Source organism: Melopsittacus undulatus, chromosome 9, assembly GCF_012275295.1.
Source record: "Melopsittacus undulatus isolate bMelUnd1 chromosome 9, bMelUnd1.mat.Z, whole genome shotgun sequence".
NCBI lineage: Eukaryota > Metazoa > Chordata > Aves > Psittaciformes > Psittaculidae > Melopsittacus > Melopsittacus undulatus.
Window position 1 is genome coordinate 44240704 of NC_047535.1, and position 24547 is coordinate 44265250.

General features: G+C 39.9%; 1 protein-coding gene across 3 annotated transcripts in view; it reads right to left on the reverse strand.

The window, feature by feature from the left end:
• ARHGEF3 (Rho guanine nucleotide exchange factor 3) overlaps window positions 1-24547 on the reverse strand; it is a 109370-nt gene that overhangs the window by 18658 nt on the left and 66165 nt on the right. Inside the window, exon 1 of one of the 3 annotated variants that reach the window (XM_005145820.3) lies at window positions 9082-9192. The exons of the other annotated variants lie outside the window; for them this stretch is intronic. Within the exon in view, the coding sequence (XP_005145877.2) occupies window positions 9082-9177 (96 nt within the window). The 5' untranslated portion in view covers window positions 9178-9192. Of the gene's footprint in view, window positions 1-9081; window positions 9193-24547 lie in introns of those variants that run through there. 3 annotated transcript variants of the gene reach the window in all.

Genomic DNA, 24547 nt, shown 5'->3' on the forward strand with positions numbered 1-24547 from the left:
TTAGGATTACAAGATTCCTCCTTCTTTACTGTTGTATCCTATTATCTTACAACTTTGCTGCTATGTGTTTACTGTTTGGTTGAAAGGCAAAACTTATTCAAGAAAAGCACAAATTTGATCTATCATAGTGAATCATATAATCTGATCTATCATATAAATCTATCATATAAATCTATCATTTGATCTATCATATAAATCATCATTTAAAACAGCCATATCTTGCTTTCTGAAAGTTAAACGTTCCCCACTGTCTGCAAGGCCATATCCACACACACTGTGATCTGTTCACAATTTGGCAATCTTTCAGCCTTATCCTATAACAAAACTAAGTTCAGAAGGCCCTGGATAATCTTCTGAGGAGTCTGCTGTCAGTAAATAAAATCCCAAAGAAAGTAAATCCATATTTCAATGCATCCCTGCAGCATTTCACGTGAATGTGTTGCAAAACACTTGAATGAAACTTTGAGCAGCACCTAGAGATAAGGAAGTACCAGCAAGTCAGTCCATCCTTGTCTGCATACATCCAAACACCGTGTGTGTGACTGCAAGTGCAGTTTGTTAGTTACTAGCCTAAGCCTGCAGGCTAAGCACTCAGAACAGGACCAGATTTGCTCTGCAGTGTGGGGAACACAAACCTCAGGCAGCTGTGAAGGTTGATGCTTAGCACTGGAGAAAAATTAGCCTGGGTAAAAAGAATGGAAATCAACTTCTTTCTCTTGGAGTGTAAGAAGTGGAAAAAAGAAACTCAGTTTCCCCTTCTTCATGTCAGCCAGCCCGAAGGCTCTCTGAAACCTGCCCTGTCTCCTAGCCCAGGATACCTGCAGCTCCAGGGAGAACACAGTGGAGCAGCCACCAGCCCTTTAAAGCTTCCCCATCTGTTTCAAGGAGGAAGATGCTAACACAGTATAATTTGTACTCATGTTCCTGCTGCAAAGCTTGACTGAAAACAAAAATACATGTTACGGACAGGGAACTCCAAATAGATTCAGCTGCCACCAGAAAACATGAAGCTCTTCTAGAGGTTCTTGTTGCACGCCACCAGAGGTCAGCACTTCTCTAAGCAATGAAAGGCAAGGGAGAGGATGGATTCTGGAGGTGTGCCTTACAAGGTCCCTCCCTTCTGTGCCAACACCCCACTTTTGAGTTCCTCATGCAATGGATGCATCGTGTTCTGATCTCCCACTGAAAAAAATAGGATCAGAATTCAAAACAGCTAAATATACAGATCAAATCAGGAATTCAAAGTTATTAACAGAGATCAGCACTATTACAGGATTTTCTCCAATATAATTATTTTCAGGTTACTTCAGAATTCTGAGCTTGACACCTCTACCAATGAGTTCTGAAAGTAAATCTTGTTAATCATGACTTTAATTATGGGTAAAGCCTTCAGTATACTTGTAACATGATTTTCATCCTGCTCTAGAAGCCGTCTGGTAGGGTTAAGATACCTAACTGGGAGTGAAAACTCATCAAACCTTACTGTTCCAGGTGTCATCTCCCTCACGTAAGTGTAAAACCAAGAGCAAACTGCACTGAGTCACTGCCTCCAGTGTGGAATAATGAAGTCTGTAGAGGTAAGGCTTTGTGCAATGAGAACTGAGCAATTCTAAACCTGTGAGTTATTAATACTGAAACTGTTGGACAGTGTTTCTATAGCATGGTCTGCATCCATTCTGCCTGTACCTCCCCTTTCATCAGTACCCTTATTCTCAAGCTGTGTCACCTCTCCAAACCAGCATCAAAGAGAAGCTGAACAGACCATTGAGACCAATGATCTGGACAGGGAAAACTGAAGTGCATAAAACCCAAAGTTTTAAACAGATGCTGTTTGTCTTACCATGGGCTCTCTGTTCTGCACAACCAAGAGATCAAACGGAAAGAGGTATTCTGATATTCTAGTATCTCACAATCATGAAATCCTTCAGAGTATGAATCTAAGCACACACAGGAATGCAGAACTGTGATTCCAGTGCCTGGCCAGTGTGAAGAGGCTCCAGTAAGGGCATGCTATCCAGGAAGAATGAACATCAGACTCTGGTCTGTATCCCTCAGTGTGCCCAGAAGACTCAGAGTTACCCAAGGTCATCACTCCTCCTCTTCTGGTTCAGCAAACTTTGAAGCAGATGGGATTGAGAGATAGGATTTAAAGGCTGGATCCACTTGCAAAAACCATCACCTGTACAAACTGGGAACTGGGCCAAGCTCTGACACAAGAAATTCAGGAGTTACAATGCTTTGCCTCACGGTTCAGAGTTGTTATGACTCGTATTAAAACACCATTTCAGAGTTTGGGAATTACTAAATGTTAGATGGCGTTTTCAGTCAGGAAGGCTTGCCAAAACAATATGGGAAGTAAGTTAGAAAACAAAGGATCCAGACTACAGTTTGGCAGAGTTTCCACAATGTGGAGCTTGTGTATGTGAACAAGTAATGTTAATCTGACAGGGCTTTAAATTTGATATAAGGCTAAATAAAGCTGAGGGAAACACGAGTGCAGGAACTTCAAAGGCTGAACAGTCAAGTGAAGTCAAATTAATACCTGACTAGGCTGGAAGAAAGAGCAGATGGCTTTGGGAGGGAGCTGTGTATTTGAACTCAGGATGACTTTGGTAACGTTTGACTTCAGAGAGCAAAAAAGTAAAGCTGGAAATACTGTGTATATATACACAGCCTCCAAAAGAACTCTTGAAATCTTGAACAAATTGATAAAAGAAGCAAATCTGTGTCTGAACTCTGACAGACCAGAGTAATCACAACACATGATCACTGATTACCAACAAGGTCAGACTGAGAATACAGATAAGATGTTTAAAGATGTCACTGCCTCACCATTCTTCCGATTTGGAATGAAGGACACAATGCTCCAGATGTCTTCTTCACTGCAATTTATTCTATAGATCCTATATGTATGTACAATTGTATCTTCTACATATTAAATTCTGACCTGATGATTCAGACTTCTGAGTAAGAAAGGAAATCTCCAGCTTTTCATGTGTAACTCAGCAAAAAAAAAAAAGCCTTCTGCTGTTGGGCAGCTGGGAAATGCATACAGCAAGAAGCTTCACTATAGTGCTACTACAGCAATACTCCTATGAGTAAATTCTGCCAACTCCTTCAGTTAAATGTCTTTTCACCTTGCATAACTGAATGAAGTGTCGTGTTTTAAAACTGATATGGTAATTTCAAGAAAACAACATATTATCAAAAAGAGAACTTATGTATCACTAGCTTTGGCTCTAATGCACATGGATTACCATTTAAAACCCTGACTCTTAACATCCTACACCTGCTCTTGGGGCAAGCTAAGCATTCAGCAGCCACAGAAGATAGTAGATCCTCTAAAGAAGTACCCACTTACATTAACTGCAATGTACTGACAGCTGAGTTAATGTTATTCTTATTTCTTCATCAGTGAAGCTGGCACCTTATAATTGGATATACCTAATAACACACTACACAGATATGAAATCTTCTAGCAAGCTATTTAGGGGAAGAAGCTAACACTTCTCGTGCTCTTTATCCACAAAATAAAACATCTCTCTTACTAGTTTATGAAAAGAATAGTGGGTTTTTTTCAAAGTTCAAAGCAGAGTGTCAGAGTGAGTTACATCAGTTTAATCATATCGATTAGTTTTCTATACATTCTCATTCCACACGACCACCCACCGCTTCATTAGCACACTTTGATGAATAAATAATTCTAGCAAAAGATTTGGTTTCCTTTTCTAACAAACAGAAGGAAAGCAAACAAAGAACTAGGCCAAGTTCCCTTTATATTGCCCTAAGAACAGCAGAACCAATGACCTGGATAACACATATTGAAGAGCACCGAATAGGAGTCTAGGAACCCTATGAAAGGTCTTCATTTGCTTCAGTACCTCACTTCAAAACTGTTTCACTCTATGCTGCTGACCACCTTAGCCACTCATTTCCTCCCAGTGAACAGTAAATGCAAACCTATGTTCACTGCTAGTATGATTGTTTTTCCACCTGAGGCTCCCATCTCTTATCAGCAAATTCAACAACAGTCTCCATGTCGGAAAACTGGTGCTGAATTTGACAAACAAGGGAAAGTATTTCCCTGCGGGGTCATTACACGTGTGTCTTCAGCCCACGTGCAGCACGACTGTGACCACATTGTGTTGATTTTTCTGCTTGTATTTAAAAGCAAACTCAATGAAATGAATTTACAGAGATTTTTAAGGGGTTGCTAACTTTGACATTTCTAAAGAATACACTGGTTATTTTCACCCCTATTTGATCTACTTTCTGTTTGTGAACCAAGGCAAACAGATAACCAGAGCATTCATTCTGTACTATGGGAGCATTCATTAGTGTTAAACGTTTCCACTTAAATTAGTCCCCAAAGAGTTAACAGTGTAATAAATGGAAGACACTATAAATTGAAGCAGTACAGTAACCTTTGTTTCAAACCTAATTCACAAGCAGTGCCAGCAAACTGAAACAGAACCACTCTGTTTCAGGCTTGATGTAACTGGCTACATTTCCATCCTCCTATACTTTAAAGGTTATTAGTTTTTAGTCGACTTTATAAGGGTAAGTCAACATTTGTCATGGCAGGAAGCCCAACATTATTATTTTTATTAGTCTGCTACCAGTTAAATTGGCCTAAGATTAAACAGTTCTAATAAATGCCCCCAAAACTTGGAGTTCAACAGAAGAAGAAACCAACCCAAACACATTCAAGCTCTGTTCCACAGGATGTTATCAGTATTTAACCTTCAGTAGGATTAAAAAAACCCAAACAAAACAAACAAAAAAGGTCAAATATAGGAAAAACAACCTATGGTACAAAAGAGTCCCTTAATGCAGCAAACACTTAACCTAAAACTAAATTAACCCCAGCATCTCAGGCTTTCTGCATCTTGAGAGAGAAGCAATTCTAAAACTAGACCAACATTTCCAACTGCTATTGGCACCACCAGAGACTCCTTAAAACAGCACAGAAGTTGCCTTTAACAGCATCACAGAAGTATTTTGATTGGGAAATTCTAGAACATTCACTCTTTTAGAGCTGAGGCTGATGGTCAAGAAAAACAAAGCAGGTGACCCTAAAGCAGCTCTGATTTTAGTGATGCACAAAGGTAAATGTAATTGGCCTCACAAATCCACCATCACAAGAAGAATTTATGACACAATTTAAGTAAATTAATGCATAAAGGCAACTTGATCATCCAATAAACTGTGTGTACCAGTGATACAACTTTTATAAAGCCACAAGGTTCTATCTGCCACCTGAGCTCTCTGATGGGGGCAAGAGGAGGTCTCTTACTGCTCCTCTGCAAGTCTCCAAAGAACCATCAAGCAACTAAAGCAAAACCCAGAGACATTTTGCTTTAATCACAGTGTTACAGAGATGACCTGAAACAATCCTTGTGGTACAATGAAGAGCCACATGGAGAAGTGGTGAAGTGTTCTCAGTCAAAAAACCCAGCTCAAGTCTGCAACATGCTATCCCATCATGTGTTCATCAGACTGGCTTCTTGCCACTAACAGGCTGCCTTCATTAGTCACCACCCTCAAGACCTCAGATTTCATTTGCTGTATGTAAGACAGAACCACCAGTGTCAGCAGCATAAGGACAAGCTGCATCCAGCTATCCTGACTGATCATTCATGTCTGCAATATCCAGAAATCAATATATCTACCAGGAGTTAGGAAATGAAGGCAAATTAACAGAAAAACCTCACACTGAGGTGAATTAGCACAAGCAACAGAAACTCTGGAAAACCCAGACAGCTAATGCAGAACTGATTAAATCCTGCATTTCCTCTCATTAGAAGCTGCTTGTGCAGGCTACCTAAGGGAGACTTTTTTCCATTCTAGAACATACTGGATATGAAACCAGCCTGCAGGTTAATAAGCAGACCTCATACGGTGAGTTACTGAATGGAAAAACAAAGGCAAGCTGTTTGTTTCAAATTGCCATTAAGCAGAACAGATCAGCATTTCCATATGGGTATTTGACATGTTTCCACATTTAGCTCACTTCAGTTACACTGCAGATGAACCCACCTCAAATATACCCAAACTGCCATCTGCTAATATTTCATTGAAAATCAAATACCTACATTTATGAAGATCAAAAGAAAACTCATGCCTTGCAGTTTATCTCACAATCTTCTGGTCCCTCTCCCCCTGGGGCTCCATGCCTGGTTTTCATGTTAATGACGTGCCATGGCCTAGAGATCTGCTGCTTACACTTCAGGTTAGCCTTCCTCCACTCCCCATGCTGAATTAAACCAGTCCCGAGTTGAGGCAGCCTACACCTCTGCACATCAACACAGCAAGGATCTCAGAAGACAACAAAAGACAGACTGCAAACAGCTCTGATTCCTAGATCCAAGACTTCTTAAGTGCAAGAGATGTAAGCAGACATCCAATCTAGCAGGGGTGCAAAGGGATCCTGTGCCACTGCTGTAGTCTTTAGAGCTTCAGCCTAGGGACTGTATAAGATCCTGCACAGCAGAACGGAATATCCTTACTCCAAGGGGTTCATGACTTCACGTTCAGACCTTTAAACCTCAATCTGTGATTATGCTTGCTCTTTCTTATCTGCTGCCCACCCCACTGGCTGTGCTTCACTTTGTTTCCTTTAGAGGGGGTGAGAAGGGAGCTGCTTTCCTTAGTGAAAGAGAAAATGGTATTTATCATTGGGAAATATGTGCAGCTTTTTATTTCTTAAAGCAAGAAAATGTCAAGTTTTACTGTCGCTATTTTTGGATTATGTAAAAGCTGGAAAGAGCCCAACACCTGTGCACCTTTTACACCGCAACTGCAACACCATACTTGATGTGGAGTATGTACTTATAAAGATAACTGTACTTTGACTGGAGGTGCACTACCCTTTCCTCAGCATCCAGACTTTCACTGTTCACATACATTTTGGACATTTCACTTGTCATTGTTTTGTGACTGTGCCAAGGAAACTGGTGTGGCTTAAACAAAGAACTGTAAATAGAAAACCTTTGTTCCCTTTTCTTTTCCTACCACTAACTTGTTCCTCAGAAATGCCCCTGGTTTTCCACAGCTGCTCTGCTGGCTCCAAGTGAACCCAAACCAGAAGAATTAATGTACTGCCAATGAGCTCCAGGTTCTTATGCGGAGACCTCCAGCTGAAAGCTTAGGAACAGCACAGTATTTGCCCATGATTTCTGCTGAATTTCATCCCATGTAAGTGCTACCGATCTCCAGACTACATTTTGTATCTGTAGAAATCAAACATTAAAATATTATTGTTTAATAAAGTCACAGGGAATAGTTTATAATCATGAGTTCTGATTTAAAACAAAACACAACATCTATATTGCAGATAATCTGTTCTATTCCACACACACATTTATGCACAAGTTCGGTTATTAAATAAATCAACCCCCTTTAACAATTAAAATGAAACTCAGGTTTTCAAAGCCAACAAATCCATAAGCCCTACAAAGCAAGCTGGCTTTCTGACAGAAGGCACCCTGTAGCTTTTATTTAGCTTTGTAAACACCAAAGGGTGAAGAAGAGCTTAACATGAGAGCTTCAAAAGTAATGTGGATTTCTCACCCCATACATACAGATCTCAAAGAAACAGGCTGCATACACCTATGTTTGTAATGTCTTTCCCAAAGAGTACTTTTTATTCCTGCTTCCTTAACCAAATATTTGCAGTGGCAGGTGGTCTTCTCATACCTCCTAACACAAACAGACTGTGTAAAACTTCCTTTTTCACAATGCTGCAAGTACCTCCTACCCGCAGAGAACAGCCTGAAAGCATAGGGTCTATTTTATTAGCTGCAGGAAACACAAACTGGAAGATGATAAATCCAGAACAACTGTTTGCACATTGTAATTTTGATGGATCGCATGTGTTATTGGATACTTCCTTATGCTCTAAGCTTTCATTGAAACTTCTTTGAAATGTGACTATGACCAAGCTGCCCTTCCTAACTGTGCGAGTGCAACCCCAGCTCTTCAGATTTGACAATTCCATTCATTCACAAAAAACCATCCATACAGTAAAAGCTAAATCCATACTGCTTTAATACCATTGTTAGCAGAATGAGCATCCCAAGAGAACCATACACAGACACGCTCGGGGTGTTACTTTTCAAAAACACACAAACTGCAATAATTATACCCCTTTTTTGTAAAAGGGCACAGAAAAACAAGAGTGCAGCATCTTACTAGCTCTTAGCTAAAGCTTCATGATTAAATAGGGTCACTGAGCTCATCTTACTTATACTTCAGATGCTGGAAGTAATTAATCTTTGATGCAGTTGTATTAACTGCACCCAAGTCAGTAAGCTGTCTTCAAGTTACTCAGCAAACAAGACCAATGAAGCAGCTATATATTTAAGTGATAAAAACTTCCAGAGGGAAATTCTGTCCTTCCTCCAGTACAGACAGGCACAATCCTTCAGGTCAGTCACTGTTTTCTTTCCAAACCAGCACACAAAACCACATTAACCTGAAATATTGAGTATTTAAGTCTTTCACAAGCATTTGTTCCGGAAACGTTCCACCATGGGTGAGAGTTTTTGCAAGTGAGTATGTTGAGTTCGGTTTAATGAATACGAGTTTTAATGTCACCAAAAAAGACTTCCTACTTTTTAAGAAACAGAGGAGTCAACCTATTGATACAGGGCAGAGTTTTCAGTTAACTGCATTACCTCATTAATTTCTTGGTTTATTTCTAATAGGAAAAGACCAGTAACACTTTAAAACAGTTTTACAAATTCCCTCTTGGTTCCTGCGTCAGCTTAATAGTTTGTAAGCAATAGTTAGCCCTGTATTAAAATACATATAAATACCTCAAACTGAAGATCTAAACCAGGTATTTCTCAATTAGCTACTTAAAAGATTCATCTGCATTCTTAAAGTAACAGAAGACAAAAATCTCCATTCTTTGTTCCTTGCCTTTATCTCAGTATGTAAAGGCAGCAAAGGATGTCTCAGACCAGGTACCTACACACAGAAGCCCATTTTCAAAGCACGTTCCTTTCCCCCAAAGCAATGCAGATCACAGCATAAAGAAAGCTAAAGCTGACACCGGGTCAGCGGCAGATGAAGTACCTCCGTCTCCTTAGCAGGGCTGCTCACCGGCGGCACGTCCAGGGCGCAGTTCGCCCTCTTGACCGAGAGGTAGCAGGGATAGTCCTTGGCCACCATGGTGGCAGCCGGAGCCGCGGCCTCGGGGGTCAGCGCTGCCTCTGCCCGAGCACAGGAGCCGAGCCGCACAGGAGCCGAGGCACACAGGAGCCGGCACCGACACCGCCACCGCACCGTGCGCACCGCGGCACCTCCGGGGGGCGGGCGTGGGGCGGGGACACGGCGCAACCCCTCCCGGCTGCGGCCGGGCCCCCTCCGGGGCCGCCGGAAACCCGAGGCCGCTCGGGGTGACTGCAGCTCGGGCACGGCTCAGCCGCACGGCTCCGGCAGGCGCAGGGCAGCCTGGCAACCAACAGCCCCAGGTGGCACAGCAGCCATGGCCCAGGCACAGAGCGGCACTGGCACCTCCAGGAATGCTCCATCCCGTTGTGCTGCCACAACGCACGGCATCGCTTACTGCCTTTTCCGGTTTAATTCCCCATATTGTTGCTTTTTCCTGCCTGGCAAGCTGGAGGTTTGTTTCTTGTGTTTTCAAAGTTCCATTTCTGTTGCTATTGTTTAGCCAGGGAGCTCCCCTGCCCACACCCCTCATTGGAACAAGCTGAGAACGTGGAAAATACCTTTGCCTAACCCATCTCACGGGCCATTTCAATGTCTGTGCAGCCAGGCACATTCTCTTTGATGTCTACCTTTGGACAAAGGTAGTGAAAATTCCCTGAAAAGAGAGAGGAAGCATTAGGGGCCTGTCTGCAACAGAGACAGACAAAAACCATCTATGGGAGACGAGGAAAAGGAAACAGAAGGAAGCTGGGCACAGAGAGGAGGGAAGGATATTCTCAGCCAAAGGGAAACAGCACAACCAAGAATAACTTCACAGATCTTGAAAGAATTAACCGGTTTTTAAGGCAGATTGTGTGATGGATGTTGCTTTACAATCATTTCATAAAGGTTGTTTATCAGATTATGATGTCTTTAGAATAACCTTAGTCAAGTGGCAGCAGTCTGCATTTAGACACCTTCCTTGGGCTTCACCAGGATCCCAAACATGTTAAGTCTCTCACCCTTATCTTCCCTCGGTCTTTTCCAGAGTAACCACAGTATAGCCAGACATACTATCTGCTATCCTGCTGCCTGTTATGTAGGCCTCCTTATCCCGTACATAGGCTGCCCATAAAACAAAAAACCCACTAGTTTTCCAACACTCCATTCCTGGAGAATTGCTAGAACAAAGCTGAAAATCCTTCTAGATGTTCAATTATTCTAGAAGCAAACATGACCTTCTAACATAGTGAATGTTACACACAGTACTGCTTCTCCATCAGAGGAGGAGGAGGAGAGCAATTAAGCAGACAGGAAATTTCAGAGAAGAGAGAGAAATCAGAGCAGGTTTGATAAAGTATCTATGAACCATGGGTGACAGAAAGCAAACAGGGAATGATGCTTCACTGCATTCAACTAGAAGGGGAAAACCACAATGCATCAGACTGAACCAGATGGTGACAGATTCAGAGCAAAGAAAAAGGAGCTACTTCTTCACATTATGTACAATTTCCTTGTTATATACAGCAGAAGCATTCATCAGAAGATACTGGTATGAAAGCTTCTCAAACACAAGTCATTGGTTACTGGGACAGTGTTTTGGGGAAGTATCGTGACAGGCTATTCCTGTTCTGTACTCTTCCCTAAGCATCTACTGCTGACCACCACTGGAGATGTGGTATGAGGTTAGACCAATCTGCTGCAGCCCCCTTCCTTTCCAGATTTCAAAACATATGAAAAGAACATAACATTTAATTTGAAGGTTACCCATTTTACCTGAGAACTTCTGAAGCTACAAACTATGACTTCATTCACATGGATGTGCATTCACTTCTGAAAGTCTTCCTCAGTGTGACAGTCAGAGGACATACCTCTGAGTACAACCTGTCATGGTGGATGGTTTCTTCTCACATTTCAACCACATCAAAACACTGACACAGATTATGCAGAATGGTCAAGAATCTCCTAAGAAATCTGCAGTTGCTCTTTAACTAGTTAGGCCCAAGAAGCCTTGATTTCAAATGCCATCTGTGTATGGTTATGAATGTTTATGCTAACACCATTTTAAAGCTCAGCTTCACTTAAATCAGTTAGACAAAATGCCTTCAGGGCTTGCCCTCAAAGCATTCTAATCCTGTAACATGCTTCACAGCATAAAGAGCACTTCACACAGAACACAAGTGTACCGGTTTGCAGACTGAAATAATGAACTTTGGTTTACACACATACAAAAATACGCCAAGATTCTGTCATTCCTCCATTAATCAGGCCAGTACACTGCAGCTTGACCAAGCATTCTTGAGAAACAAGAGGAAAATCTGTCTTAAGACTCAAAAATAGGCAGGACCTTCATATCAGTAAGTTTCAAAGTGTCTTGCATCTATAAGTACACTTCAGTTAATGTCTAAACCAAGACTCATTTGACTCTTTGGATGTTTGCTTCTTTCAAGAAAAGTGTAACTATGGTTTTAAAACTGAAATTTGGCCCTGAAGTTCATGAGGAATAGCACCTGACCTTATAAGCACCATATTATCTGATGGAGTAACACAATGGTACAATTTCAAACAACTATCTCTTCCAGAGAACTGAATTTGTCTGTAGAATGCTAAGTGCATTCCTAATCAAAACTAGGTCAGTTAAGCCATGGTACTAAGACCCTTCTGTATTGTGTATCAAAAACCTAAAATTTGGAGCCTATTCTGAAATATCTTACAAACTTAGTCAGAACTGATTTACATTTACATTCCATTTCCACATTAATTCAGATTGCAATAGTCACTGTAGTGTGTGTATATGCCCGCCCGCCCAAGCAGAACCAAATGCCAGTTCATAAACTCATGGCTGAAAGACTCTCTAGTCAACTCCAGTTAACAGTTGGAGAAACAAAGGTTTCAGTGAGACCAGTAAGGAACCTTGTAAGACTGGAGCCAGTGAGTCCACTCATCCAAAAAATCAGACTAAAAACCCACCCTAGCAATACAAACCATGGATCTGAATTGCCAGCTACCAAGCTACTTTCATAAAATAAGCTAATACACAAGAAAAACCAATGCTAGTGACTAGATTGCACAGCAGAGCAGTGCATCAGTTTTCCCATTTCTAGAACTGGGGTTTTTTGTGGGTTTGTTTTGGTTTTGTAGTTGTTTTTTTTTGCTCCAAAGGTGCAATTTAGTCTGATACTTATCTGTCAGGGAGAAGTAAGTAAACTATTTGTTAACTCTGGAAAATACTGCTTAAGGAAGGATTCTACCACTGCTGACCTGGTTTTGGACTGAGGTTAACTGATAGAGTTGTTCTGTGGCTGTCTTGTTCACATCAATGCTTCTAGTTAAGTTTCCTCACACATTCAAAACTTAATACTGAAGCAATTATTGCAAAAGCATCTGTCTGCATGGCAAACTCCTTTGAAATACTTAGGTTTTGAACCTTAAAATGTCTTCATATGTGGCTAGTATTCCTTTTCATCTTATGCTAATCTTTGAGATTCATATGGCTTTGATCAGTCATTTTAAAATTAAAATGCAGTTGATTAAAGATTTCTCAAAGGATCCAAAATACAACGGCAAAAGAATATAAAACAACAACAAAAACCTCTGATTCCTTTTAAAGGACAGTTAAGAAGCCATTATGCTAAGCAGTCACAAAAGCATTGAAACATTTAATCTCAATGTTTAAATAAGGAAAGGCCCAATGGAGCAAAGCATCTTCCACCATCAAAGTCATTGGCTGAACTCTGCTAAGAAAACCCACAAATAGATTGTTTAAAGGTTTGAGATGATGTTTTTGTTGTTTTGTTTACAACATGACATGACAAGTTTACAACAAAATGCATGTTTTAACATGATCTTTGCCAACATGATTTAACTGCCCTTGGGGCAAAAATGCAGAACCTGGGATTAAACAGAAATATGTTGAGTTGTCGACACTCAGATCTCAATTACCTCCTTCTTCCTGATATGTTAATGCTAGTGCTTTCCCCATTACAAGTCAAAATCTCTTTTGCCAAGCTGTTAACATAATAAAATCACACAAATACAATTGTTTTTTAATAAAATATTGTTATGCCAAGAAATGTAAAACTCCGGACGCCTGTCTGCCTGCCTCTGCTTTCCTTCCCTCACCCAGTGTAAAACAGACCTTGGCTTAGTTCTGGTCTGTGTTTGACTCTTAGGCCTAAGAAGCTACCTCACCTTAGTTGGCACAATTCATTCTAATTATCTGTTTTCTTAATTACAGCTAACAAAGCAAAAACACAAACAGTAACTATTTCTCCTGTGGCTCATATTTGTGGCTCATATTTCTGATGACTTAGAAATACACACTTATGCACGTATATTTCACCAAGAAAGTATCTATGCCTATGTGACAAGTTTCCAATAACAAGACAAGAACTTAAGGAAAGGTATAATCCTAACAACCACCAAAACTAAATGTGCTATCCCTGTCATCTTCTGATACTCTATATTCCCAGCTGATTTTAAGAAAATTACATTAAGAACAATGAACAGACCATTTCCTTTGTTTTCAAAACAGATTAACTGCTGTAAGAATATCAAGTTATCCAGTAGCCTCCAGGTCATGTTGAGCAGCTCTGCTCTCCAGCTAAGTTACTCCATGCTTATGGAATAGTCTGCACTTCATGAAGAAGTGCATATATATATATATGCATATATGCACCTATGTATTTGGTTTCACAAAACAAAAATAAACAAAAAAGGGAAAGAGGGGAAAGGAAAGCAGTAGAAGCCACTGCCCAGGAGAGGCACAATTTCACTAATATTCAAAGCAATTACCCTACTATTCCTAACATCCTGAAATAGGCAGTAAAAGTTAACCAAGCTAATGCTACACATAAAACCACAATTCGGCACTTACTGAGTATTTCTCAAGCCTTTGCTCAACACAGAATCACAGAATGGTTTGAGCTGAAAGGGACCTTAAAGATCACCCAGTTGCAATCCCCCTGCCATGGGCAGGGACACCACACCCCAACATCTCTTCAGGGCAATCATTAGGAAGCTTTCCTTTCAGAAAACAAAACAAAGAATAACAACCAAACACCACAACCACATGGGAACAGCCAAAAGAAAACTTCTGAAGTGGCCGTTTCAACCAAACATCATAAATCTGGAATGCAGAAGCACTGACAGTGACAAGGGAGTAGCTAGAAAGCATATAAACTGCTAGATAAAGGGTATTTTCCAGGCAGTTACACAGCTGTTCAAAACTCTGCAATCTCTTCATTGCAAATACAGCTTGTATACATGGTAATAAAGAGTTGCAATTTACTAGGTAATAAATATTAGGAAAAGACCACTTGATTAAACACTCTGGTGCTGAGAAATTCCAATAAAATATGATTACAGAGTGATTACTATTAACAATGTGCTCTCGGAAACCACAGCTGTAGTTTTTCCAGGTAAAGTCCTAATCCTGGAAAATCAGTGCAGAGCAAACACAGACATCTCTGGGGAACATCTGACATTACAAACTGAACCCCGAATGTCTATTCTGTCTAGACTCTTCATTTGAAGACTGCCTTCCATATGACAGTTATTTGTGCAGCTTATGGAGTAGTCGGAGAAGGAGAAAGTTATGTTTCCCCAATGTTATCATGGGCTGTGCTATGGGATTTGCAGCCAAAATGCCCTGAACTATTCACCTAATTTGTATCAAATACAATAAATAGCAGGAATCTTCACTGTGTTCCACTGTGAAGGATGGCTACTTCAAATTACCACCTTTAAACTGAAGTATATTCATGTTGCACTGATGGGAAGACACAATTCTCATACAAATACTCATGAATGTTTTATTGTATAACACACATCCAGCTTGTAAAGCAATCTGCAGGCTTTCAGAGGAAGACACATGTACATATTTTCCTCACATAAACATGACCCGTGGAACAAACATGACACAACTTGCCAAGTTGTTTTGGTTTTGGTTGGTCTGTTTGCATTTTGCTGAATTCGTGCAACTTTTGATACCTACAGGAAGTACTGTGCAGTTAAAGGATGCTCTCTAACGATTGCAGAAGCGCTCCCTTCATAAACTTCCATTAGGAAAACAATAATAACCCTTGCTAAAGTGCCCTTCATTCATATGTAAATACTGTAAATAGGGTGACCAGTCCATAGCTCAAGACTAACGATGTCCCATCTAGGAAAATGAGAATGGATTCACACTTCTCCACCCCTCCACCCCACCCAGCAGCCAAACTGATTACACACCATGGTGTCCCTGGTGAGGGATGCACAGGGTGTGGTGAGGATGGATAAAATGACCCTTCAGGGGAAACACTTGTAACAAAAGAGTTGGTTGAGTTGTTAAGTGTTCTTCCCTCGGGAGAGCAAAAAGGAAGAGGTGGGAAGGACTGGTGGGAGTTATTGACAGGGGTTTTAAACAGCCTGTCAGGTTCTGAGGACGGTGAAATAATGACCCAAAATATAGTGTCCTTTTCTCAAGTTTTACATTGAAAGAGGCATTCAAGGGAAAGTTACTGGAACTACTTGTATGATGCTTAAATGAGGTTAAATGCAATTAAAATACTTCTGTTTAAGTTACAGGCAGTACCGAAGCAGGAATTCCTCTCCAGAGCACTCCTGCTGACTGGAGAACTGAGTAACAGATTTCTTTGTAAGAAATCATTGTCTCTAATGCAAAGAAGAAAAGCCCCAGAATTCACTCAGTGGTGGAAAAGCACAGAGGTGCAAGTAAGGACAGCACAGTGGAAAGGCTCATTTTCCTCCTCCTAATAGCTATAAACTGTTAGCTCAGCTGAAGATGTTTCATGAAGTCACACCCGAAGGACACTATCAGGATTTCAGTATTCTGGATGAGAAGTTTTATTTATTTATTTACAAACCAGACCCACCTATTAATTTCCATAACAACCATGCACTGTTAGTCATCATTGAGTCAATTTGCCAATGTGAGTATCTTGAAATGGAGAGAACATCTGCACTTGTTGAATCAATATTTAGAACACAGTCCTTGAGACTGATTTCATGTTCTCCTGAGCATGAGACACTCTTTTCTAGGCCATAGCCAAGGAGATGGCAGCAGTGTTTTTAAACCCAAAATTAAGCAACTTAGAATTCTTTGACATTATGAAAAGATACAATTGATACATTTCGACATTATGAATACACAGATTACAAGCTACCCATGCAAAAGAGTGATAATCAAGCAAAACAGTGATACTATTAAGTGCTTTACAAACAGTACAAACAGTCTAGTATCTCAGCTACAGTAGAGCAATCTTGAATGCTTGCTTTGGCACTACAATACTCATTGACAACCCGGTGCAGAAACCCTCCACCATTTAGTCTTGAATAGGGTTTTACAGATCACACAATGCCTACAATCACAGCGATATCCATAATGCAATATCCCACTACTGTGGTCTATTAATCCTTTTAGGTATGCTGTTCAATTCCCATGTGCTATGACGTATTGTATTTAAAAATATCAGAAATATGAACACAAATGAAATCTTTTCTTACCCACATCCTCTCCCCATGAGGAGGAAGGAAAACCACGGTACAACTTCAAAAAGAAGCGTCCTTGCAAAAACTGATAATGCATCAATAAATGATGGAACCAGCCTACTCCCAGTACCAACTGTCCTGTAGAGGTATGACCTTAAAGATGATGTGTCAGTAAGCAACAATGTGACTGATCTTTAAGAGACAGTTGAAATGGAACATATCTCCAAACAGACACCAACAACTCACACTAGAACAGAACTTCTTTGTTTATACCCTTTGATCAAGAATTAGGGACTCATGAAGCCATTTCCAGGAATGTTTGGCTTCAGGTTACAATGTTTTAAAGTAACAAAATAGTTATCTTCCCAAGTGCAAATAGAATGAAGTAATCCCCTATGATACACAAGTTACTATAACAAGCTTTAATTGGAACATAAAAATAGAAGTAAGAAAAAGTGTTCCAGAACAGTTTTCTTGGGTCAACAATACTAACTTATCATTTTTGAAGGCTGTCTATTCTCTGGTCACGTTGTTAACTAGAAGCTGCTATCTGGCAAAAAGATCAAGTACAGCTTATTTTTACACGATCTCCACTATCAAATCTGCAAGCACAACCCACGTTAAGTGTTCCATTTCCCAGTGACCATGCATTTTGGACAGGTTTCTCACAATTACAGTTAACATGGTTCCCAAAATAGCAGAGATAGTTTGTAATTGAAAATGGAAAATAAAGTCCAAGAAAGTGATTCCAACTACCACAGATGAAATATTGGTTATTAGTTTAGAAGTTAAGAAATACATCAACATTGCACACAGATGAACAAAAACCAAGTTAAGCATGAAGGCTACCAGACCAGACAGGAACAGGAGGGAACCACTTCAATGGCAGAATGATTTGTGGGATTGGGATAAATAATTTATCTACCCTTTCAAAAGCCTTTGTAGTTTGATGCAAAATAGAAGTCAGAGCAATGCAAAGAGCAGCACAGCACGATCAAAGTGATCACCTAGGAAAATGGCTTTTGTAAGAACATTTAGCTGTATACATGAAGGCAAAACTGATTTTGCTAAAGTCAGGGGGAAAAAAACGTTGTTGCAATAACCAAACTACAATGTAGTGAGATCTGAAGGAGTTTTACTGCACAGAGGAGTGGGGTGGAATAAAAACCACAGAAACCAAAACTAAACTTGCAACCATTCAGAACTGCTAAGGGAGGCTGGAGAACAGACATTCTGTCACATGTAAGAGCTGAAAAAGGAGAAAGGAAGTAAAAAGTGCAACAGGGATAAACCTCATGTTTTCCCAAGCTGCAGGATACAAGACCTTCATTCTGATTTCCAGTAATAATTATTAATTAGAAACGTGATGCATTCCAGTGCTTGTATACTTCACTTATTCCACATATGATACTTAAATAATGAAAAGTACAATCAAAGGACCAAACCATTAGGAGAAAAAACAAGAGCAAACAAGAGTGCTGGCACGTGAATATAATGCAATAAAGTTGAAGAAAAAGAATGTTAATCCTTATCTTATACTTTAAGCATGTTGTCCGCTACAGGTGTTCTCAGTGTGCTCTGCAAGCTCTTCCTGAACTCACTACTCCATTGCTCCCTAAAGCCAGGACAGGGGAAGAGAGCACAGACTGGAGATTCAAGACGACCTAAGGGAGTTGCAATGATAATGCACAAAGGAAAAAAGCTCAGTGTTTAAGTCCTATGAAACATCCAGTCATTGCAGTGATGAATCAAAACTGAAAGGCTGAAAGAACAGCTTCATAAAAGCATAGCTGTATAATAAAGATCGGAATGCACTTCATATCTGGAATAGGAAAGCAGGTATGTTATTACATACTGTGCTCTGGAATTTGGTGGGTTTGTTGTTTGTACAAACAGTTAGAGACTACCTGCTTCTGTGGCTTCTTTTCATAATTGCTTCCTCTAAATCTGGTGTTTGTATTAAAATAGAGGATATTATCCTCCCAAAATGATTGCAGTTTTACCACAATAAGAATCTATCTATTTTGTTAGTTCAGGAAGTTACATTTATTTTAGTACGTGCTATCTAACAGCAGATGTGCATTAGAATGTGTCGTTGCAGGATATATTAACCACATCACATGAAGAAGCCAAACAGCTGAAATAAGAAGCTACAAAGACCTTTTTGAACATGAGCAGCCTCCCTGATCTCTATGAAACTAAATCACCTGTCTGATATTACTCACACATATGGGAAAGATACAATAACAAGGCAATAGATCTTATGTTAAAGCAGTCTGATGCCTTGCAGCAGGACACTTGTCTCACAACTGCTACCTACCCTACTGGCCCTTCTTTCCCTTTTTCCAAGTGATACATTCAGATCTATCTATATACATAGCTATACCTACAGTATATCTACAATAAAATTATTACACAGATATGTCCCCAAGACACAAAAGCTCACAGGGTGTAAGAGAAGTTGGTTTGTGGTGTTCCTGTTACTTCCTCATTGCCTGCCTTTGCATCATTTCTCAATACCTGCAACATCTGAGCTGCAAAATCCCCTAATCAGCTTCTGAGCTAACATTTCCATCAGAGCTGCAAGATCCCTGCACCCTTTTTAAGGTGCAATGCAGTCAAAGAACTACCTTTGCAGACTTTATTTTAGTATCCAGACTATAAGAAAACAGTTTTGAGCGAGATACTACCTATTTTACAAAATAATAGTAAAATAAAGAAACACAATTACTAAATTACTACAAAGAGAGGTATTTCCTGAAAAAGGAGAAAACAGAAAGGGGGAAATCTTTAACCCTAATGGATCCATCTGGATTCCATCTTTGGTGTTTAGAGATGAGCAGCTTTCATTAGGACTTCATACCCAAGTCAGGAGGAAAATGTCACCAAACACCATGCTGAAAATTGACATCAAAAATACCATACAATGTTTCTCATCCTGTCTAATGTTACAGAAGGGTACAGTACAAATCCAGTCCTGCCTCCTGACCATGCTATGCCCCTGTACAGATACCTCTGTACATTTTGCTAGCAAGTGGGCTCACGAGTCACACGTTCTTTGCAAATGAAAGCTAAGCAGATTTTACTGGTAATCCCCAACTATGGGGATTGGGGACAACAATATGAAGCCAGTACCATGCTTACCAACACCTCAGGCTTGTAATTAGGACTTTTTTTCCCCTAAAGATTGTATGGCTACAAGAAGCATTAAGGTGCTCTCAGGGACAGTGCTATCTGCCATCCACAACCACACAACATTGGTTTAGACTTCTTCTCTAGTGACTAACAAAAGCCGTGCTTGTGAGGTGACCAATAGCAGCAAAGCAACTGAAGAGTTCACATGACACAAAAAAACGAGGAACAAAACTCAATATCCCCTCCCAGTATTCACCAGTGAGAAAAAGGCAAGGATACTAAAAAACACTTTGAAGAGATAACATATGCTAAATAACTTTCCTTATGTGAATAAATCCCAGTGTCTAAGACCACAGTTGCTTTTCTACTGTACTCAGTTCTTATAGGATGAAGATTAGGTCTTGTTTGTGAAACTGGGTGGAAGTTTTTAATGGTCCTTTTCAGGAAGCAAGCATCTGTTTTTTAATCCTGTTCCTTCCTAAACTTGCTAAAGTTGGCCCCAAAAATGTATCAGGAAATAACTGGAGGATGAGGGGGATGGGGAAAGAAACTTTAAAGACACCTTGTCTTAATTAAATCTAGAAGTGTTACTTCTTCCTGTTCCACTGAGTCACGTATAGCTCCACATACAACACCTGACTGGGGGAGGGGATGTGTAAGCATCACCAATAGGTTCCTATTTCAGCTGCCTTCTGTAATTGGCAGCCTGGAATTAATTAATGAAGTGGAGCCAGCCTGTACTTGAATGCAGCATACCATTCACCATGGCAAGCAGTACAGAAAGGCATTGCTGCTTTCTTTAATACTTTTTAACTGCTACAAAATGGGGAAAGGTGAAACAGAAAAGCCAAATGCAAATGAACAGATGACAGTGCCTCTGGCAGTTGTTTTTACCATTTGGGTCTCCCCATCATCTGCTAAGCTATTACCTGAACAAACAGGTACAGTCAGAATAGTTGTACTACTTAATGAACAACAGTCTTTGCCTCTTAGAGTCTTTTTGGTCTTAGAATTATCTTAAATAATCTGCCTAAAGCCGTATGATTCATGGGGCTGTTACAAACAGTCTCAGCTGGAACCTCTCAGTACACAGAATCAACATTTCAACTGCTAATTCAGCTGGAAAGCCAGGGTCAGGAATGCCATCAGCTCCATGTACTCACTGACTCACGACAAGAATGTCATTTCTGTAACCTTGCTTCTCTATGAGTCCTTAACACTCAGCACAAACCACCTTCCCAGAGATTAGGCCAGATATTTCATTGCTGTATATTAAAGAACAATCCTTGGATTGATATAGAGTAAAACAAGCAAACAAACAACCCCAACCCAACAGTTATTTTGGGAGCATTTCTTCCCTTTTATTTTTGTTGTTAAGTAACATTAATCTTGTAAAAATAATTCTGCTATGCTGAAAGAGTCTCAATGTAAGTGTGTGCCTGCCCATCATCATTCCTAACCCCATCCCCCCCCTTTTTCAGCCTCAATAAATGTTAGAGAATCTCTGCTGTTTCTTTTGAATGAAGCTTCCCTGTTTAAGTTCTGATCAAACACCTATAGCAAAATTATCTTCCTCTTCAAAACACCCTACAAATCTCTTATACTATTGCTAGAAAAGCATGCCTCCTACTTCAGGAAGGAGAATACCAAATCAAGTGAAAAATGATGCAAGAGAGAGTTCAGGATGGAAGTTATACCTGGAATAAACTTTAGAATTTGGGAGTTCCCAATTCTGTGTGTTCTGTTCCAGATGTTTGAGTGGGCTTTTCCTTCCTAAAAGCTTCAGTATAAGGTTTGCTTTAGCAGTTCAGTGAGGTGTCCATCGTGAACAGGATCCTAACAGCTCCTTGTGCTCCTAAAGTGGTCTGGGAGCCCTTGATTATACTCCTAAATATATATAAAAGCTTATGAGCAAAGTTTGTCTAGTATCTCATCTTTAACCTTTCCTCTCCTCAGTCAATTTTTGGTGACAAAGAGCACTTCATTAAGCAACTCAGGATTCAGAGAGATTCAGTCAATTTTACTGCCAGTGACTACTGCTTATAGCAGAATTGCACTGATTTGGAGCTTCACAGACTTGTTGTTGATTCAGTTTTGCTATATATACACAGACCACTTCAAGCAGTTAATAATAATTCTATTAGAGCCATTCAAGTATATTTCAGGTGATGCCATTCCAAAATCACAAGTGCAGTCTTGGCTGGCTCAACCTTTCCGTATTGGGAAATGTGAGTAACCTGAGAACAACAAATGGTTCCTTGTTTAGCTGTTATAACCCCCAAGGATAAGACCTACTTTTTCATATAGAAGGTTCCACATGGAAGAGCTATAATGGTTTAGCTTTTCTGACAATCTTTTAACAGAAGAAAGATGAATATTGCCATTAATGATTTCTTCCCACTTCCATTTCCTACTTCTTTGCCCAATAGGAAATTTTAACTCATTTTTCTGGAGTTACTTTTAAGGAGTGGGAAATTACACAATATAATAAAATATGGCATAGGTTCATTACCCATGTAGCAGTAGCTATAGGTACCTAAAGTACCACAGGACAGGTTTTACAAAGGCTCTATCAATCCTTCCATTCTCACTTGTTTTGCATTTTTGGAATGACCACACATATGATGAAAAGAAAAAACCTAAATGCTGCTGAATACACCAATTCTTTGCTTCTTAGACTAAGGTCACTAAAAGGAAACTAGATGAGAGATTTACCAGTAAATCTATTCAGCACTTGTATATTTAAAACTCTGTGGCCTGTTTAAGAGCTGCTTTTCAAGATGTCTTCAGCCATCTCTCTCATTTGTAGAAGCTTTTTAGCCTACTTAAAACAGCAAACACCACAAAGAGGAAGTTATTTTTAAAGAGCACTAAAAGTGACCAATGTGAGCAAATACATCTTTGCTTACTAATGGATGAAAAATTACTAATATGCTGACACTATTTATCTTTTCTGCTAATGTCAATAGAGACCACTAAAAGGTGACAACAGTAAGAAGCACAGTGTAGCTATACTGCTGCTGGAAGCAACTATTCTGGAAACAAGGCATCTCATTTAATGGAAGGGAACATTCATTCTTCATGCCCAGACACAGGAAAAAGAAGTATAACAGAAATATCTCCCTCCAGGAAGCCAGGAGGAAAATTGTTTTTCCAAAGCCATACCATCTTCACTTCCTGAGGAGTTAGGCAAAAGCTGACAGTTATGCATCTAATCCCATCCATGACCAGATGCAGGTGGTATCCTATTACACTAGTCTTTCCCTGGTCTTTCCCAAATGAGAATTTGATGCAGGTATTGGCTAGACAACGTTCTGGCAGACGGAGATGGGGATTCAGTTCACAGTTCTCTCAGCCACACTGTAATGGCTCTGCCTTTTTTTATCTGTTATTATGTTTAATTTTGCTCATTTTCTCTGTGTAACCGAACACCACTGTGTTGACTTCATGCAGCAAACTGATTGTAACAGATTTGTACTGAACTACTTCCTGGCACTGCTTCTTTAATCTGTGTCTCAATTTCTTCTTGTTTCTTCACCACATCTTTCATTTGCTTCTTTCACAGCTATGCATCCTACATCAAAAGACCACAGCAGGTCCTGAAAGGCTTCCACAAGCAAAGCCAATCACAATTCCAATCACACAATGTACTGGACACATACCAGAATCATAGTTTCCATTTTAATAACATTATGTATAGCACTTTAAATGTGATGAATTAGTTTTCTTACTGTCACTAAGGAAAAATAAGCTCATCAGCGTTTTATAACCAATGAAAACAAGCCACAGAATGGGTGATACACGAAGTTCACATGAGAAGTGTGTGCCATAACCACAACTAACCTCATAACCTAGATACGTACAGACCCAGCCTCTGCAACACTTCTTTGGCCATTTACACATTGACATGGGCAGTAAGTTCATTACCCATAAACTGTTATAAATTACATAAAGATTTCACGTGAGCAGAAAAAGGCATAAAAAGCTGCTTATCCTAGCAAGAGGTTCTGTTCTGAAAGCAAAAATGTCTTCAAACATCAGAAGACACAAGCTGCTTGAATTTCACACAGTGCACAGGAAGTCACTGTGCTATTCTGAGATGTAATGGTAAAGGAAAAAAGTCACCCAAAAGATCACAGTTAACACGCATCAATGTAAGCAAGAAAGAAAAGATCATGGAAACAATAGATCTTCCAATACCACAATGCTCAGACAACTCTCAGCTTTATGCCTCAGAATCAACTGATCTGCCTTAGGAAGCAACTGTGGAGCTTTCATAAAAGAGGTAAAAAAACCTTCATCTAAATACTCTGTATTACCTATAAATACTTTCAGGACTTCATCAGTTAAATAGTCTAGTGTAGACTCTCAAAGAATGTGTCTGCTCTCATAATAAATCACATAATACAGCTTGCTCACTTCTGAGGTCCCGTCCTGTTCACATCCCATCCCATACACATCACTGACCACCTTTTAGACCCAACAGTAGATAAACATTAGACAAAACCATCTGATTTAGATGCTTACAGACCCGATACAAAGATATCTGTAAGTAATAAATAACTGCATGTGCCTATTAAAACTCGCAACTAGTCTTTGTTAGTATTTTCACACAATCAGAGTCCCTATTCTTTGGCTAAAATCAAATGTTTCTGGAAGAAACCCCATCAACTTCACAGGAAGAAGAAAAGTTCCACCAGCATCTTCCCCTCCAGCAAAGGGCTGGTATTCGTGTGTTAATTATTGCAGGTCTGGAAGAATA